The 18,253-nt window shown below is 48.4% G+C and overlaps 1 protein-coding gene across 4 annotated transcripts in view; it reads left to right on the top strand.

Moving 5' to 3' along the window:
* Positions 1-18,253, top strand: part of ARHGAP39 (Rho GTPase activating protein 39) — a 148,597-nt gene that overhangs the window by 68,156 nt on the left and 62,188 nt on the right. For all 4 annotated transcript variants that reach the window (XM_055799281.1, XM_027778317.2, XM_027778319.2 and 1 more), the window contains exon 2: positions 16,046-16,477. In XM_055799281.1, coding sequence (XP_055655256.1) covers positions 16,046-16,477 — 432 coding nt within the window. The remainder of the gene's footprint in view (positions 1-16,045; positions 16,478-18,253) is intronic.

Consider the following 18,253-nt stretch of genomic DNA (forward strand, 5'->3'; position numbering starts at 1 on the left):
CTCAGCATCCTGGAGAGGACACTGGCTGCACTGATGGGTGAACACCGCACCTGCTCTTTCCCTCTCTAGCTCATCCCATGTCACCCTCCAGCTCTCTCTGCCACCAGTATTTGAATGAACAATGGCAGCAAACGACTCGGGCAGCTCAGCCCAGTGCTGCTGCCTCTCCCACGCCATGCAGGCTGAGCTCTCCGGTCCTCAGCAAAGAGCCAGTTTGTGTCCTTCTGTCCTCAGCCATCCTCTTCCCTTTAAAACAGAACTTCGTAGAGGCTGATATCCTCAAGACCTTGACCTCTTCAACTTGATTGAAACAAGCTGAGAAGCTAAAAAGTTATTAATTGGTGTATGGAGAGATATAGGATCACATAAGCCTCCGGCTAAAATGCTTGAGCTACTTTGAGAAGCTTGAGGTCAACCCTGCGAATTTGCTACTTTCATGCAGATACTTGATTCATCTCTGCCTGTTTGTGTTATCTGCTTTCTGGCAGCTTTCTAGACTCTTTTGGGGGGAGTTTAAAGGAGATAATGCATAGCTAACACTCACGCTGTGAAGTTTGGATTGGGAGCATCATATGTGCCAGAAAGCGGTCAAACTTGTTCTGATAAGAGGGAAGGAAATTGGATCCATCCTATCCTCTTTCTGAAGCTGTCCTTTGAAGTCGTGGGTTTTTTGTGTGCAGACTGTGTCTTATCCCTGTGTCCTCTAGGCCAGAAGGCATATAACAATGCCAAAGACATCAATGCAAAATAGGACGTTTGGCGATGGGAGCAGGTAGAAAATCTTTGCACAGCTTCAACTCTGCTCACCGCAGCATAGGTTTCTCTGGGAAGGAGAAAAAATGTCCGAGGCAGAGCAGGGTGATCCCTCCCCCCAGTACTTTGCTGCTTCTGGGGATTTCCTAACCTTGGAATATCCTATTTAATAGCTACCAATGGGTTTGTCCTCCTTGAACTCATCTAATTCTGCTTTGAACCTATTTATGGGTTTTGGCTGCATTGCTAAATACATTCCACAGCTTAATTATGTGCTATGAAAAGTAATTTCCTTTAGTTGTCTTTTAAACCTACTGCCTGATAACTCCAGAGCAACCAATAAAACACATCCTGAAAAACATGAGTAATCATTTCCTAGTCCTCTTTTCTGCGTTACTTTTTAGGTATAATGTGAAACTGGATTTTCAGCAATGTCTCTGCTGATCTGAAATAGTCTTTGGCTATGTTTTATGCTCCTTTGGGATTTCTTTGCTGCGAGGGCAGCGAGGCGCTGCTACAGGCTGCCCAGAGCAGCTGTGGGTGCCCCATCCCTGGGAGCTCAAGGCCAGGCTGGATGGGGCTGGGAGCACCCTGGTCTGGTGGGAGGTGTCCCTGCCTGTGGCCAGGGCTGGGACTGGGCGGTCTTTAAGGTCCCTTCCAACCCAAAGCACTCTGTGAGCCTACGATTCTACATTCCAGACTGCCCTGGCTGTCCTTTCCTGAGTCTAGCAGATACATAAAAATATATATGTATATATATATTATTTTTCTTTAAAGGGCTGCAATGGCACAAACATGCTAGATGTGAGCACTTTTTGGTGGACTTGCCCAACGATGTGGTCTTTGTCCTGTTTATTCCTTCCCAGTAATTCCTGACACCTGGGATAGGGAAGGTGGCTTGTGACAGCGCTTTGGGATTCCTCTTGGATCCCAGCTGACACTCAGCACCGTCTTACCACTAAGGCATGGAGACCCTAAGCTCATGACCAAATACCATCTCATTATGGTTCATTTCATCTGTGACATCTTCAAGCCTTTTTTTTCTGACATCTTGGTTTGACACAGTTTATTCATTCAGTTTTATCCTCAAATACGAAAGACTTTAACGTGGGAACGCCCCTCATATTTGAATTTAGTCTTCCTGCTGTGGCGTTATTTTTGGTTGCTTTTTTCTCTCCTTGTTTATCTATCAGCTATTCCCCACACCCGCTCACATGCCATTTCCTAGTAGATTCCTTTATTGAAGCTTTAATTTTCTTTTACCGTCTCCATTTTAGTTTAGTTTCTATGGGAACAGAGACAAAGATGGAAATGGAAACTACCTACTCTCATCTTCCTACTGGGACACGTAATTTTGTATGTATAGTGCAGTAGCTGAGAGAGGCTGATGTTCAGGAGGCTGCTTGGCTTCATCCAACAGGTCTTGTGTGAGTGAGCGGTGGAGTTAGATCAGACAGTGGGTTACAACATGATGTTCTTAGTTGCTGCTTTGTCTGCACTCGGGGGCAAAAAGGCTGGGAAACCTCTGTGGGAGTGTCTGCGAGCAGAAATACTTGCCAGGCAGCCTCCTGCCCTCCTGGGGACTGTTCCTTGGTGTTAAGCCTGAGATCTCTGGTGGTGAATCTCATCCCAAATCTCAGGGATTTTGATTCCCAGTGGAAGTGGGGTATTGCAGCAGGGATGGGTTGTCTGGTTTGGGAGCCCTGACGTGGTGCTCAGTCCAGTGCTGGAGAACATCAGATGTCCCTCCTGGGTCTCAGCTCCTGAGTCCCTGGTGGAGTCAGCGCGTGGTGGGGAGGAGGCAGCACACTGAAATGATCCCTTGATCAGAGAGAGATGCACGTTCCCCTGCCCTGCGTGGGCAAGGCAGCCTCTGCACATAAAACAAATCCTGAACAAATGGCAGCGCTTAGGTTTGTTCCTTCTGCTTTCTACAAGGTTTTTCTCACAGCTCGCCCATGACTAGGGAGGGCTAATTTTGTTTGTACTCAGCCTTTGTTGCTTGAGCAGACCTTTGCAAAGAAACAAAGGCTTATGCAAGGTCTCTGTAGTTCCCATAGTGATTGTAATATTAATATTTAAAAGCGGTGTTCCAGGTTATCCAGATACCTGTTTCTTCAGAAAAGAAAGGAGCTGGCAAGAGCTGTAGTTCCTGGTGTCAAGCTGGCAGAGAGGGCTGGGAGGCTTATCCCTATGCAAAAATGCTCCTCCATGGTTTGGCTTCCAGAGAAGTGCTGAAGAAGAGCCTGGCTAGCTGGGAACAAGTGGCCCAGGAGCTTTCTCAAAAAGCATTTCAAGTGAACCGCCTGCAGCAATGGCATATCTAAATACATGTTGCCCCAGTTTAACCAGGGCCAGGAATTACTTAGGGTGTATAATTTAGATTGCAAATTACTCTTGAGTTGCAAATCTCATGTTCATATCTCCAGCAAATAAAAGGCACCAGATGACTTAGGAGAAGTTTAGCACAGACACTGTTGGTTCTGTCATGCCATGTTGCCCCTATGTGTGTCCTTACCTCTTCCAGAGTAGCTGTGTGAGCAGGGGTGTCCAAAACAGCATCTCTGAAACCTGGCTTGCTGGCAGTCTGCAAAAGATCGAGTGATCTGCAGCATCCTGCCACTCATTTTTCAGCTGTCAAATTCCCTCTAGACAACTACAGTACCCCACGGTTTTCCATGCAGCGCTGTCATCAGGCTTTAAACAGCAAAGGGGATGGCTGGGATGATGCAGCACTGAGCAAAAGGTGTTTGAGATGCCTTTAAGCACCCCCCACGCAGCAAGAAAAAGGACCCACAAAGCTCTTTTTAACATGTGGTGTAGCAGGCTGGTGTTGGAAAGAAAAAGATCCTGCTTGTTTAAGGTTTAGACTTTTAAACTAAAAGAGGGGAGATTTAGATTAGATATAAGGAAGAAAATTGTTACACTGAGGGTGGTGAGGCACTGGCACAGGTTGCTCAGAGAGGTGGTCAATGCTCCATCCCTAGAAACATTCAACGCCAGGCTGGATGGGGCTCTGAGCAACCTGCTGTAGTGGGAGATGTCCCTGCCCATGGCAGGAGGTTGAACTAGATGACCTTCAGAGGTCCCTCCCAACCCAAACCATTTGATGATTCTATGAAATATAGCAATTTGTTGCCATTAAACTGAAAATCATTTTTCCCAGGCTTGCTTGCTAGGTGGCATCTTGTCTTCTCCCAAGTGAGTCGCTTGGGCTCCCTGGCTCAGCGTCACTTCTTCCAGACCCTGGAGCTGCCTGTGTACACTGGAGGGCATGAAGGAGAAAAAGTCCAGGCCTGCTGGGGATCACTTATTTGCACTCATTTTCCCAGTCCTTTTTCTGACGCAAATTAAACTGTGCTGCCAGAGAGGGAATATGAGATTTTTTAATTATTTTTTTTTAATTTCTTAACAGAGTAGGTGGTTGTTGTGCAACTCAGAGAAGTTATTTATACATTTCTGTACTCTGTCCTTATCTTGCGGTGTGCTTTCCTCCTCCAGTGCAGCCGTGGGTGGAGAACTGCAGCTCCATTTCTTCCTGGAACGTCTTTTCTGTTCCCTTGATTACCAGAAACAAAAGCTGGAGGTACCAAGTTAAACTTAAAAGCCTGGGGGCAAGAGTTTCATCTTCTCTTTCATGTCTTTCTGAGACATTGATCACTCTGGCTTTGGACCCAAAAATATCGTCTAGGGCAGTAATTTTTTCAGCAGCAGTGTGCAGACTGCCGGAGATGTAGGAGACCTGGGGTTTGTGGAGACTGGCACACTAAGCTGTGTTATCGGTGGCATCCCACTGCTCAAGGAATGCCTCTCTTTCATACAAACAGTCCCAAAAATCCTGTAGGCAGGATCAGAGCTCTCTGTGTCATGCTCATTAACGAGGCTCTGTCGTGGCACTAATTGCTTGAAGCTTCCTGTGAAGATGAAGGATGTGTGCATGTGGAGGGGGTTGCTTCTCAGTGAGGGTCAGCACTTCCTGGTGTAAATCCTGGTGCTCTCCCGAAGGCAAGAAGTAATTTGGGGTCATTTGGTCATGGTGTCTGGGAGACTGAAGATGACAACTCCAGCAGAAGGACACAACGTCCTGCAGAGCCCAAACTTGTTGGAGAAAACAGTAATGAAATACCTGGGGGCATGTCTGTGTGCCCAGTGTAGCTCATATATAACTCCAAAAAAGCTTAAAACTAATCTGACTTCCAGTCTAATAAATACAAAATGTCTGAGGGTCGTGTTGAGTGGAATAGGCTCTGACACGCATGGAAGGTCTTCGTTAGTGCTTTGCCCTGAAGCTCATTATCTGGTTTAGAAAGAGGTGGTAGGGAGGTAAGCGGTAGGGAGGAGAGTGATCAACCTCCTGCTTGCAGTGGTCTGCTGGGAGAGTAGGAGGGACTCCCCATGGGAAAGTGTAGTTTGTTCTAGTCTTTATCCTACAAAAGAGGTACCGCTGGAGGTAGAGCAGTGACAGTATGGTTGGGACCATGTTGGACCATGATTATGGATTATACAGGTAGTCTGCAACTACATCTCAACACCCACTCCCCCCTAAGTTGCTCCTGAGCATCCTTGTGGTGGCCTTCAACAGTCAACCATTGGTCTGGAGTGAGCTCTGCGTCCCCATCACATCCCTGTGGTCTTGGTTCTCTGCTTTTCATGGTTTCTTAAATTAGCTTGAAATTTCTGGCACCTTGCTTTATTACATTTTTTTCCAGATGGTTCCTTTCCATCCTACCTACTCAGGTAAATTAGAAATGGTTTTTCATAGAAAAGAATATGGTTTGAATCTGGAGATGCTGGGAGCAGTCTGTAAGCACTTGAGGAAGTGGTTGCATGCAAGAAGTTTGAAATGTTGAGATTTACTATATTCAGAGAACTGATCAGGAAAAGTCGCTTTGGTTTTTTGAGAGCTATCTGAGGTGACAAAGCTGTTAAGTTTAGGAAACAGTTTCAATATAATTGATGTTTTTAAAACAAAAATCAATCCTCTGAAAGCAGTGGTTTGATTCCATGAATTTGAAAGCACACAGCTTTTGGTCTTGTTTGATTCGTAAAGCAGGTCAGGTGAGAACAGTTATCTCTAGCTGTACTTACCCACCTGTGCTGCATCACTTCAGACTTCAACGTGTAGATTGCACTGCTACCTTTGAACTGGTGGAGATTTCTGGATACAGCGGGTATGTTTGAGTCGATCCATAGAATCACAGAATCATCAAAGGCTTTGGGTTGGAAGGACCTGTGAAGGTCATCTAGTGCAAACCCCTGCTATGGGCAGAGACATCTTCAACTAGATCGGGTTGCCCAGTCTGGCCTTGAGATCCCAGGGATGGGGCATCAATCTCCTCTCCAGACAGCCTGTGCCAGTGCCTCACCACCCTCAGCGTAACAAATTTCTTCCTTGTGTCCACCCTACATCTCCCCCTTTCAGTTCAAAGCCACCTCCCGGTCCTGTCGCCCCAGGCCCTGCTAAAAAGCCCGTCCCCACCTTCCTACAGCCCCTGTAGGCACTGAGTGGCTGCAGCCAGGTCTCCCCGCAGCCTCCTCTGCTCCGGGCTGAGCCCCCCCAGCTCTCCCAGCCTTTCTCCGCAGCAGAGGGCTTCCAGCCCTCGGACCAGCTCCGTGTCCCTCCCCCGGCCCCGCTCCAGCAGGTCCCTGCCTGGCTTGTGCTGGGGACCCCCGAGCTGGGCGCAGTGCTGCGGGGGGTCTCCCCAGAGCGGAGCAGAGGGGCAGAATCCCCTCCCTGGCCCTGCCGGCCACGCCGCTCGGGGTGCAGCCAGGAGCTGGTTGCGTTTCTGGGCTGTGAGCGCACATTGCTTGTTCGTGTCCAGTTCTTCATCCACCAGTCCCCCCGATTTCTTCTCCACAGGGCTGCTCTCCATCCACTCATCACCCAATCTGTGCTGGAAGTGGGGACTGCCCTAAACCAGGTGCGTGAAGTAGTTTGTGTGTGTCAAAACCCAGAATCCACCACTTCTGGGTAGCTGCTACTGTTTTGGTGCTATGAAATGAGGCATTAATGGCACAAGAAACTATTGCAACAATGCAGTTCTGTACCAGGAGGAAAATGCAGCTCTCATTTAGGACCTTTGAACTTCATTAACAATCCTTCCTCCCTTTTTAACCTTTTTAAGGTTTATTAACATCTCCATCCATAGAGCTTCTCCAGTTTCTGCACTCCCCAGCACAGCCCCTGATCTTTGCCCATCCCTGGAGCAGCTGGCCCACCAGCATGGTCCAGGTGGATCCATGCTCTGCAGGTCTCCATGCCCAGGCATCATCCAGCAACCACCACAAGACTTCCAGCTGTTTAAGGAGAGCACAAAACCATCACCTAATGTTCCTGCTGGCTCCATCCCTCTGCACAAGTTTTCCTAGGGCTGTGCAGCTGGATCAGCTCACGCTCAGCTGTCTGCACAGTCCTGTATTGGGGCACGACGCATTTTTTTTGTAGCTCAGATGCACAGGCTCCTCATGCACCCACTGATCGATGAGTCATGTGATCCCTGGGTCACCAGCCTGTAAACTGCTGAGCAAGATGGGGAGAAAGCTCTTCATCACAAACAGCATCCGGAGAGGGGCTTTTCTGTTTGGTCAGCATTTGGAGCTTCTTCTCCTGACAAAGAATTGTGAATGATGCTTTTGGAGGAACAACACCAACCCGCCACGTCCTGTGCGACAACAGGGGTTATTCTGCTTTTTTATGTTAAAAAGTTCACTGAAATCTTATAGAATCATAGAACCATCGAATGGTTTGGGTTGGAGGGGACCTTTGAAGGTCATCTAGTCCAACCCCCCTGCCATGGGTAGGGACATCTTCAACTAGACCAGGTTGCTCAGAGCCCCATCCAGCCTGGCCTTGAATGTTTCCAGGGATGGGGCATCAACCACCTCCCTGGGCAACTGGTGCCAGTGCCTCACAGCCCTCAGCATAACAAATGTCTTATTTCTTAGCACTCTTGGAAATCACGAGCACATCAGCTAGCAGGAGAGCCTCACAGCCAGCATCTCCACTTTGTTTCCCTGCCAGTCCCTATCAAATGGAAGTTTTGTTTCTCTTTCCAAGCCATAAGGTTCGAGATCCCACTCTCCTGCCATGGGAACGGACCCCCTGCTACCCACAAAACCAATGCTGATTAACTTTTCCTGACAGCCTCATCATGTGCCCCGTGCCATAATGTTCCTACCGTCGACTGGCGCTGCGATAGTTACGTTACATCACATCTCATCTTCACCGCATCAGCCTGCTAACCTTCCCCTGACATTGCAAAGGAAGTCAGATCCCGTCCTCATCAAAGCAGCGCACAGCGTTAATACGCACAGCCAACGGCTCTTGCCTGCCAGAGCAGGAGTTTCCTTTTTTTTATTTTGTTTGAAAGGGATGAGCAAAGGGTTGAGGCCAGTATACAACTGATTCACTTTGATAGAGAAGTTTATTATTTCCTAAGGTGGCTTTAGAGTTCAGTTTCTGCCTCGTCAGCACTTTCACTTACACTGAAATTACTGCAGATACATGTCAGGACAGAGCAGAGGTCTTTGTTTGCTCCCACTGTCCTGAAATAGCTATTGCCTAGCAGGGGATGCAGTGCTGCTGGCAGTCACATGCTGAATCTCTTTTCAGATCCTTAAAAGCTGCAAGGTTTGGGGCATTTATGCAGTCACAGAACAAGGCCAGGAGCTACTGAAGTATCAGGCTGGATCCCGAGCTCCGATTTGGTCTGACATTCACCCGTCTCCCCACATGGATGTATGAAAAATGGGACACAAACCGGCAAAGTGTGCTGGCAGCCCAGAAACCCAGCCGGCTCCTGGGCTGCACCCCGAGCAGCATGGCTGGCAGGGCGAGGGAGGGGATTCTGCCCCTCTGCTCCGCTCTGGGGAGACCCCCCGCAGCACTGCACCCAGCTCGGGGGTCCCCAGCACAAGCCAGGCAGGGACCTGCTGGAGCGGGGCCAGGGGAGGGACACGGAGCTGGTCCGAGGGCTGGAAGCCCTCTGCTGCGGAGAAAGGCTGGGAGAGCTGGGGGGGCTCAGCCCGGAGCAGAGGAGGCTGCGGGGAGACCTGGCTGCGGCCACTCAGTGCCTACAGGGGCTGTAGGAAGGTGGGGACGGGCTTTTTAGCAGGGCCTGGGGCGACAGGACCGGGAGGTGGCTTTGAACTGAAAGGGGGAGATGTACGGTGTGTTGTAGCGCTCTCCAAACTAGCCAGCTGCAACAAGGTCTTTTACCATCTCATACCAACATACTCTTCATGCCAGTCCTTCTGCTGCCTTCTCCTAGTCTCACCTCATCCAGGGCACATGTTCTCTCTTTCTTCTCTCTGCTTCTTCCTCCTCTCTTCCTCAGCTGCTCCCTCTTCATTGGCTGCCCAACCTCCTAACAGAACCAGCCACACCTGCACTTTATCTACATCAGCCAACACACCCCTTCCCCCAAGCCACCCCACAGCTGTATATTATCAATGTTAATTAACCCAGCTTCATCCCTCTACAAGGGTGGACACAAGGAAGAAATTCTTTGCTGTGAGCACAGTGAAGCACTGACACAGGCTGCCTGGAGAGGGGATCAATGCCCCATCTCTGGAAACATTCAAGGTCAGGTTGGACAAGGCTCTGAGCAACCTGGTCTAGTGGGAGATGTCCCTGCCCATGGCAGAGAGTTGGACTAGATGACCTTCAAATGTCCCTTCCAACCCAAACCACGTTTCACTTATTCTTTGCCCATTGAGCTGTAGCAACTGCTCTTCTACCCTCATGTAGAAGATTTGGTGATGTGGTTCAGCCTAGTTCACTGCAAGGGAGGGGAACTGAAATTATTTTGTGACCATCAGAAAGAGATTTGCCTGAGGACCATTACTGTGGTATGGTGGATGCAGGACAGCTGGAGTCAAACAACCACATAATTGTCTTGGGATTTTGGTGGGAGCATGCCCAATTTTGGGGGTCATCTATCAGCATGACTCCCTAGGCAGGATGAGGAGGGTGAGGACCAGTGTGCACGGGCAGCACAGCAATTTCATGGTTTGGCTTTCCAAGGGAGCAAACAGTGGAGAAGCAGAAGCTGTTTGCCTGGTCTCTGTGGGCTGGCTGAGGATCCCATGTCAGCCAGCCGTTGTGGCATGTTGCTTCTCCATTTAAGAATTCCCCAGCTTGGCACCTGTACCCTAAGCAGGTAACTCCTGCTCAGTGGGAAAGGCAGGATTTTTTGGGGGGTGACTCCATCCCACTTGAAGCTTTTCTACCAGCTCCAGCTGCTATAGAAGAAGCTGTGCTCCTTTGATAGCCTGTCCTGATTTTTTCAAGCTTCCTGCATCTGTCAGGCCAGTTAGTGAAAAAGTATTATACCTTTCAGCTTAATGATGTATTTTCGTAAAAATGTTCATTGGCACTGAAATTACTAGTACAGAAAAAATCCCCAGCTCCTAAACACTTTGATATTCTGCTATTACCTACCTACTGATAATACTGTTTTATTGCTGGTGCTCAGCAGTTCTGTATCTGCACTGTGCCTGTCTGTGTTCATCAGCCTGAGCTTTCTAAATCTTGGCACCAAGGAACTATGTTTTTCTGGTGGTTAAAATAATTGCTTTAAGTAAAATATTCCTGCAAGATAACATGCATAACAAATAAAACAACGTGCATAATAACAAAATTGTTCTGCTCAGAGTCCGGGTGTTTAAGAATCAAAACAACATAGTGTAGATTCGTTATAGATTATAGATCATCCCTGGAAACATTCAAGGTCAGGTTGGACAGGGCTCTGAGCAACCTGATCTAGTTGATGTCCCTGCTCATGGCAGCAGGGTTGGACTAGAAGACTTTTAAGTGTCTCTTCCAATGCAAACCATTTGATGAATCTATGATTAATTTATTTTAGTTTAGTTTTTAATTCTAAAGGTGAGAATGAGATGGGAGTCTTCGTCCTTGTGGGATCATGAACTAACAGGGGATTTTTGTTCTTGGACATGTTTGGATCTGGAATGCCAGCATGCTGAAGCCATCACCCAGGGTTGATCTGGGCGGGCAGAGCACCTCAGAGGCTGTAGCTCCAAGTGTCTTGCTCTCATTCTTCTAGGGTAGGCTTGGACCAGGTCTCCAAAACCTCACTGAGGAGTGGCAATTTGAACTGCTATTGCTTTGTTAACTTGAAGCCTCAGTTCTGGGTAAAGCTGATTCTGCTTGATCCTCCTGGGCATAGTTTACTCCTTCTTGGAAGGTTCAAGAGTTAAAAAAAACAAACAAACAAAAACAAAACCCAAACAATCCAGCTTCTTCCCCCTCCAGTTACACAGGAGGTCCTTGCTCTGAGCCTGTTCTTTCTGACCGAGATGCCCCCTGAATCGGAGGGGGTTTCGGACCCCATTACACCCTGATACAGAAAGATGCTTTCTCAGCTATTTTTCCCCTTGTAACTGCAGTTATCAATAAATTCCAAGTCGTTTAAAGTGTAAATTACTTTGTAATTTAAGCTTTTCCTAATCGGATTGGCCGGTGGCATTAATTTCTGCGGTGTCTGGAGGGATACGGAGGAGGCTTTCTGGAGAGATGTCTGGATGAGGGTCACCCAAGTTGCTCTAGAGCGTCCGTTATTAACATTAAACTTAATGACACAAATTCTGGCTTGTTAAAACCCAAATCACAACACGAGTGCTGTAAGCCCTTTGATGGCCCCCACGCCTTGGGGTTGTTGTTATGAACCATTGTTCTGCATCACAGCCTGAACCTCGCAGGGGTGGGAGGTTCATCACACCGCCCGTGCCCGCAGCCCATCTGGAGGGTCTCTTGCGCTTATTGCATGGAGGGGTGACCAACAGCATCCCTCAAGCAACCCTTCGACATTCTCAACATACAGCACACACACACACACAAAAAAAAAAAAAAAAAAGTTTTGAAGGAGGCAGCATTGCTGGGCATTAAATACGCAGCAACTAGTGTCGCAACCATTAAACTGATGGGGCACGTAGTGGAAACACCTGACAAAGATGAGTCAGAGGACCCAAACAGTGGGATGTCCTTGCCTGGTTTCTACAGCAGTGAGGTGAGGCAGGTATTTGTTCTCTTTGGGATTTGTCACCACATCTCCAATCCTGTACTGCTCTGGGGTGGAGGAAGGAAAACATAGCATCATTGCTGTAGGACCGAGTCTCCTTCCCAGGGAAGCACAGGATGACAATCCTCTTCTTAAATAGCAAAATAAACTTGCAGTTCAGTTGATTCTCATGGCCTTTTGAATAAAGTTACAAAGTTAAACTAAGCCTAGGGTTCATTTCAACTGGCTTTGCATTTTCAGAAATCTAATCCAAGCCTCAAGTGGGCTCTTTTTTGGGACAGTGCAGGGGGAAAATGGAGTTTTGGTGAGTCTCTGGACTTTTTTGGAGTGTTTCCTTTACAATGAGGCAGAGGTTTTCTAGGCAGCACTGTGAGTCTGGGGCTCCCTGAGCACCTTCCACTCTTCTGCATCAGTTATAAATCCCTTTAACCCCACGGCAATAAGGTCTGCACTGTCATGGACCATACTCAACGGGCTCTTTAAATTCAGATTACTGCACTGCACAGTGCTACAGTGAGATAGGTCTGAGGCTGTTTGGCTACCAGAGCTTGTGCAGACTCCTCTGCTATTCCTCAAGGAGGTTTTTTGGCTGGTGCAGTAAATAACGATGGTAATTCTGGGTCAAGACTGCATGTGGTACCCAGATTAGCTGTGCCATAGCTATGCACATTGCCCATCTCCCTGTAATCCCCACTGCTGTCCTGTTGTGTCATACCTGAGAAGTATGGTGTGTGGACTCTTACTTTGGGCAAATTCTCAGGAATTTTAGCCCTGGAGTTTGCATTTCTGAGGGGCGAAATGCAACATGGGAGTTTTTTGCAAAATTTAAGACAGGGTCTGGAATAAGACATGCCTTTGTTAGAGCCCTGTCTCCTAGTCCCGTGAGGTTTTGTTTCCAGATTTGCTATCATGAGTACATCAGCTTCCCTGCCTGTGCCACAGGTCCAGCTGCTCCAGACACGTGGGTTTTGTTTGACTTTCAGGCAGAAGAATCTTGGATTTGTTTATCTGATCGAAGATTTTTGTTCTCCCTTTCTGCTTCTAGTGCAGGGCTGCAGAGGTTGGCCCTTGGCTATTGATCCTCTGCTTTGCAAAGGTGTGGCGTATTGAGCTGCTTGAGTTGATGAATTACCCCAGTAAATTAAAAGACTGGGGAGGGAGGAGAAATGTGAACACTAAATTCCTTCTTCTCCAACAACAGGGAAAATAATGATGCAGAGAGAGAGAACCTGTAGCCCAGACACTGCCCAACGTTATTAAGCTGATAATTCACACTGAAAACCAAGAGGAAATTAAGGGCTCTAGGACAAAAGGTCCTATGTTTTCTTAACATACTAACTTTTTCTTTTGAGGTGCTGCAGGCCTTGGCTGGTTTACAGCCCATGATGATCCGCTTCTGTTGGGTCCAAATAGACCTTCATCTTCTTCAGGCTCAATGGGGCTGTTTTTATTCTATCCCATCCTGTCCTACCCTACCCTGTCCTAGCCCAGTCCAGTCCAGTCTATTTTTACTTCCCTGTGATAACTGTGGAGCTCTTGAGCTATCATTTCACCCTAGAAGAGCCCTGGATGAAGGACTTTTTATTCCTCCCTGATCAGATAGCTTAATATATTCTTGGTAGGAAGATCCAAAACCCTGCTGGAGCAGCTGCTCTTAACCCTGTGGAGGGGATTTTAAAGAGAAGAATTAGAACTGGGAGCTGAGTGCTGACATCGGTCTAGGGCCAGAATCATTTCAGTGGAAAATGCTGGGTCGGTGCATCATGCTCAGAGCCAAATTAAAGCCTTCAGTGGAAACCTGGAGAAAATAATTAACTCTGCAAAGCTTGAGTTGGCCTCCAGCTGTACTGTCATGCTGCATTAAGGCTGCTCTTTAGGTCTGAGTTTTGCAGAATGAGACGAGGCCTGGTATAGGATTTACACATCTCCGAGTGCTTTTAGTCTCTGTTCTGCAAGGAAAGGCTTAACTGCACCTTTTTCTCTCTCTGCCAAGAAGAGGTGGAGGCGTTTTCATCATTTAGATATGTTTGTTCAAAGCTGGGAACTTCTGGCACCTGAAAAGCCCGCTCCTTTTTTTCAATCCTGCGGTTTAAATCGCATTGGAAGATGAGCTGGACCAGCCAGGGGGCTTGGGGCCAGGCTGCCAGTGCCTCCGGCTGCCGGGGGACAGGTAAGTGCCCCCACGAGGACTTTCCTTCTTGCAAGTGCTTGAGCAAATTGAGCATTTCTGAAAACCCCGCAGGGGACCGGCTCCCAGTAAAAGGCTGCGAGATTTGATCAGTCACTTGTCTGACTCACTAAATGTGTCAGTTTTCAATGCCACCTAGTTTGATAAGCTTCACTTAGCACTACTGGGGGCCTTTTGTTTTTCCTTATCTATTTCTATACCTTTCTTAACAGACTTGCAAATGCAGATGAGGACAAATTCCAAGTAAGAAATTTTAGTTAATACAAACATCCCTTGTCTCTTTTTACATAAACCCACACAAAAAATGAATAATTTGAATAAGATGTGGCTGCCCAAAAGCCTCTGGTATTCCCTGAATTAGCAAAAGGTGACATCTGCAGTGTTTGGGGTAATCTGAAAAATGGGTTAAATTGTCTGTTCTTTGGGATTACAACTTCTTTTAATCCTCTTTTGCATTTCTAAGCTTCGTTTACTGCTTTATGATTTCAGTAACCCCCTTCGCTGTGTTTCTGAGTCAGCTGGGTCACCACGTTGGGCTGATGGTGCCTGGCCCTTAGCTCAGCAGGGGATGGGGTGATGGGAAGAAAGATCAACCATTTTCTGCTCCATATTTTAGTGATGAGCTCCATATTCTTTGCAGAGGCCAACGTGAGACCAAATCCTAATTTAATAAGGGTGCACAGAGGGCACCAAGCAGTATGTGGCTGATCTCTTTGCCCTGGTATCCAGTGATAGGATGTGTGGGAATGGCTCAAAGCTGCACCAGGGGTAGTTTAGGCTGGACATTAGGAAGCATTTCTCTAGCGAGAGGGTGGTCAAACCCTGGAACAGGCTTTCTAGAGAGGTGGTCAATGCTCCAATCCTGTCAGTGTTCAAGAGATATTTGGACAATGCCCTTAATAACGTGCTTTAGGTTTTGGTCAGCACTAAATTGGTCAGGCAGTTGGACTAGGTGATTGTTGTAGGTCCCTTCCCACTGAAAATAGTCTCGTCTCTTCTCTTCCTCTTCTCTTCCTCTTCTCTTCCTCTTCTCTTCCTCTTCTCTTCTCTTCTCTTCTCTTCTCTTCTCTTCTCTTCTCTTCTCTTCTCTTCTCTTCTCTTCTCATCTCTTCTCTCCCCTTTCCATTCCATTCCACTCTATTCTATTCTGTTCTACTCCTCCACACGGAGCCAAGGTCATGGTCAGGTCTGTTCGGTCCTCGCTGGCTTCATCCCTCCCACCACTGGGTTTCGGTGTTGATGCAGCCTGTGGTTATCACTGACTCGAGGTGTGTCGGGGTGGGTGGTTTAGGGAATGTGCTGGGGGTGGGACGCACACGCTGGAGAGCTGGCGCCTTTGCCAGGTGTTGAAATCAAGACAGAGGAAAGGGGTGTTGGCAGAGCCGCGTGGGAGCCCAGTGCCGGCACACCGGGCTTCGTGCCGGGGAGCAGCGCTACTCCAGCTGGGCTGAAGGGGGTCAAAGCCATCGTCTTCAAGTCTTGCATGGGCATATGCTGCCAGGCTTGGTTGTCTGGGTGGCAGCACAGAGCTGCGGGGTGGTCTTGCAGAAAAAGTAAGTTCATCACCAGGTTGGTGCCTCTGGCTGGGCTCGGTCCATCCAGTCTCTCATCTTCCCCCTGCCCTGTACTGCCGACGTCGTGCTGAATATGCTGCGGCCACCGGGTCTGTGTCCCAAAGAGTTCCAACTGTAAAACACAGAGGGTTCGGGGTGGAAGCTGCGAGCCGGAGCGAGTGCTGGGGTGCTGTAACCTGGGCATGTGTTTTAGCTGGCTTACAGACTTGCTGAATTCCCTCAGGAGCTGAAAACTAGGAATTGGTTTGCAGCCCTTTGCAAATACTCTCTTTAGTGTAAATAATGCTGCAGGACTCGGCATCAATGAGGCCGGAGGAAAGAGTTGCTGTCCTCACCCAAGCTGCTCTTCTTCTCCATCTTGCCTCCTGAAATGCTGCTGAGCACTCGCTGCAAGCATTGGCTCATAGAATCAGAGAATGGTTTGGGTTGGGAGGGACCTTCAAAGGTCATCTAGTTGAAATATCTCTCTGTCTCTGTTTGTTCTCCTTCAGGCTGGAATGGGTGGAAATCATCGAGCCTCGAACTCGGGAGCGCATGTACGCCAACCTCATCACGGGGGAGTGTGTATGGGACCCCCCTGCTGGGGTGCGGATCAAACGCACAAATGAAAACCAGTGGTGGGAGCTCTTTGACCCCAACACCTCCCGTTTCTACTACTACAATGCCACCACACAGAGGACAGTGTGGCACCGGCCACAGAACTGCGATATCATCCCTCTGGCCAAGCTGCAGACCCTGAAGCAGAACACGGAGTCACCAAGGGCTTCCACAGAGAACAGCCCCGGAAGGAGCAGCAATGTCAGCAGGGAGGGCAGCACCAGCTCCTCCCTGGAGCAGGAACTGGAGGGCAGCGAGAAGGTGCAGGAGCAGAGATCAAGCCGTCAGTCAACCCAGTATGCCGTAGTGAAAGAAGAAACGGAAAGGTAAAAAAAACAAGGCTGTCTCTGCTGTCACATCACAGGCGCGTGTGACTGAGCTCGGTGATGGGTTGGTGCAATTAAATTGTGAGTTCAGATACCCTGGTAGCCTCCCAGTGCTGTGGAAGAGCAGAGTCCTGGTCCTGCAGCTCTTTCTCTCTCTTGCGCAGATGTAGTTTGTGGATGGCTTCTCTAGCTAGATTGCTCATGGGTCACTGCACCAAGTCTTGGAGAGTGGGTTTGCTCCTCCATAAAATAATCACTTACAGGAGGAAGAGGTAAAAGCATCTGTGAAAGGTGTTTCTCCTTCTTAGGGGCAACTTAGGTGTTTCCTCCAGAAAGGTACATTAGAGAAATAATTTCTTTTCCTCTGAATTACATGGTTTTATAGAGTGGTGTGGTTTTAAATCATTTCCCTGGATAAGATCTTCCTAACAAAGCAGCATGATTCATGCTGCAGCCATGGGTTGTCCCACTGGTCTATGGAGCTCCTAGCAGAGATGACTTCTTTTGTAAAGGAGACGCTTCAAACTGTACAGTAAGTTATTGTCCAGTTTCTAAGTTCCAGCTGCATACGGACAACATACTGAAGCATCTGCATTGCTGCTCCATGTGCTTTATTTCATGCTTTTATGGCTTGCAAGCTTCAGATCAGGCAGTTCATTACTTAATATATTTGTATTCTATTAAACAATGACTCTTACAATGTTAATAGCCCAACAGTGTCACTGGCGAGCAATCAGCAGCGTGATTTCTGCTCGCAACTAGTTCTGCTTCCTTACAGCTGGCACACAGAAACTGTGGCTGGGTGATCTCATGGCCGTGCAGGATGGGAACAGGAACTCCCAGCTCAGCAAGTGCTTTCATGTGGGACCTCAGACGCAGCCTTGCCTCCGTGCGTCTAGCCTGTGAGGGTAGGCTTGATCTCCCCGAGCTCTTGGAAGATTCCCTGATAAAAATGCTGAGTGTGGGGATGGCATCTTCCCTTGCAAGGCAGGTGGTGTTTGGAGAGGGAGATAGTTTCGGTGTTCAGTCACAGGGGTGCTGGGTGAGCTGACTGGCATTCACTGCAGGAAACACGGCTGCCCATGGTGGCCAGGTCCAGCTGGGGCTGTTCCGGGTATGTGCTGCTAGCTATTTAATCCAGTCTTTGCTTGGACATCCCCAAAAATACCAAGCCCTGACCTTTGATAGGACAAGGGGTAATGGTTTTAAACTAAAAGAGAGTAGAAGGAGATGAGATGTAAGGAAGAAATTTGTTATGCTGAGGGTGGTGAGGCACTGGCACAGGTTGCCCAGAGAGGTGATTGATGCCCCATCCCTGGAAATATTGAAGGCCTGGTTGGACAGGGCTCTGAGCAGCCTGGTGTGGTGTAAGGTGTCCGTGCTCATGGCAGAGGTGTTAGACAAGATGACCTTCAAAGGTCTGTTCCAACCCAAACCATCTGATGATTCTGTGACCTGCTACAGGCAGCAGCCTACTGTACTCTGCCCATCACCCCCTACTTCTAGCTTGTGGCCTCAACTAACGTCCGTCAGAGACCGCTTGTGCAGGCTACACCCAGAAACATGTAAATCCTCAGCTGTGGGGAATACAGATTCGCTCTGGAGTGGGAGTGCTTTGTCAAATGAAACTACCAACATCCAGAATAGCCAGGACCCTGCTGCCCACCCTGCGTCCTGCTTTGTCTGACCGTAGCTGGAATGGGGAATATATTTCTCCCACCCCTTTGTGCTGGGCATTGCACAGGTATGGCACAATAACACCTTTCCTGAAGAGTT

The sequence above is a fragment of the Falco peregrinus genome, chromosome 3 (assembly GCF_023634155.1).
Source record: "Falco peregrinus isolate bFalPer1 chromosome 3, bFalPer1.pri, whole genome shotgun sequence".
In the NCBI taxonomy this organism is placed as follows: Eukaryota; Metazoa; Chordata; class Aves; order Falconiformes; family Falconidae; genus Falco; species Falco peregrinus.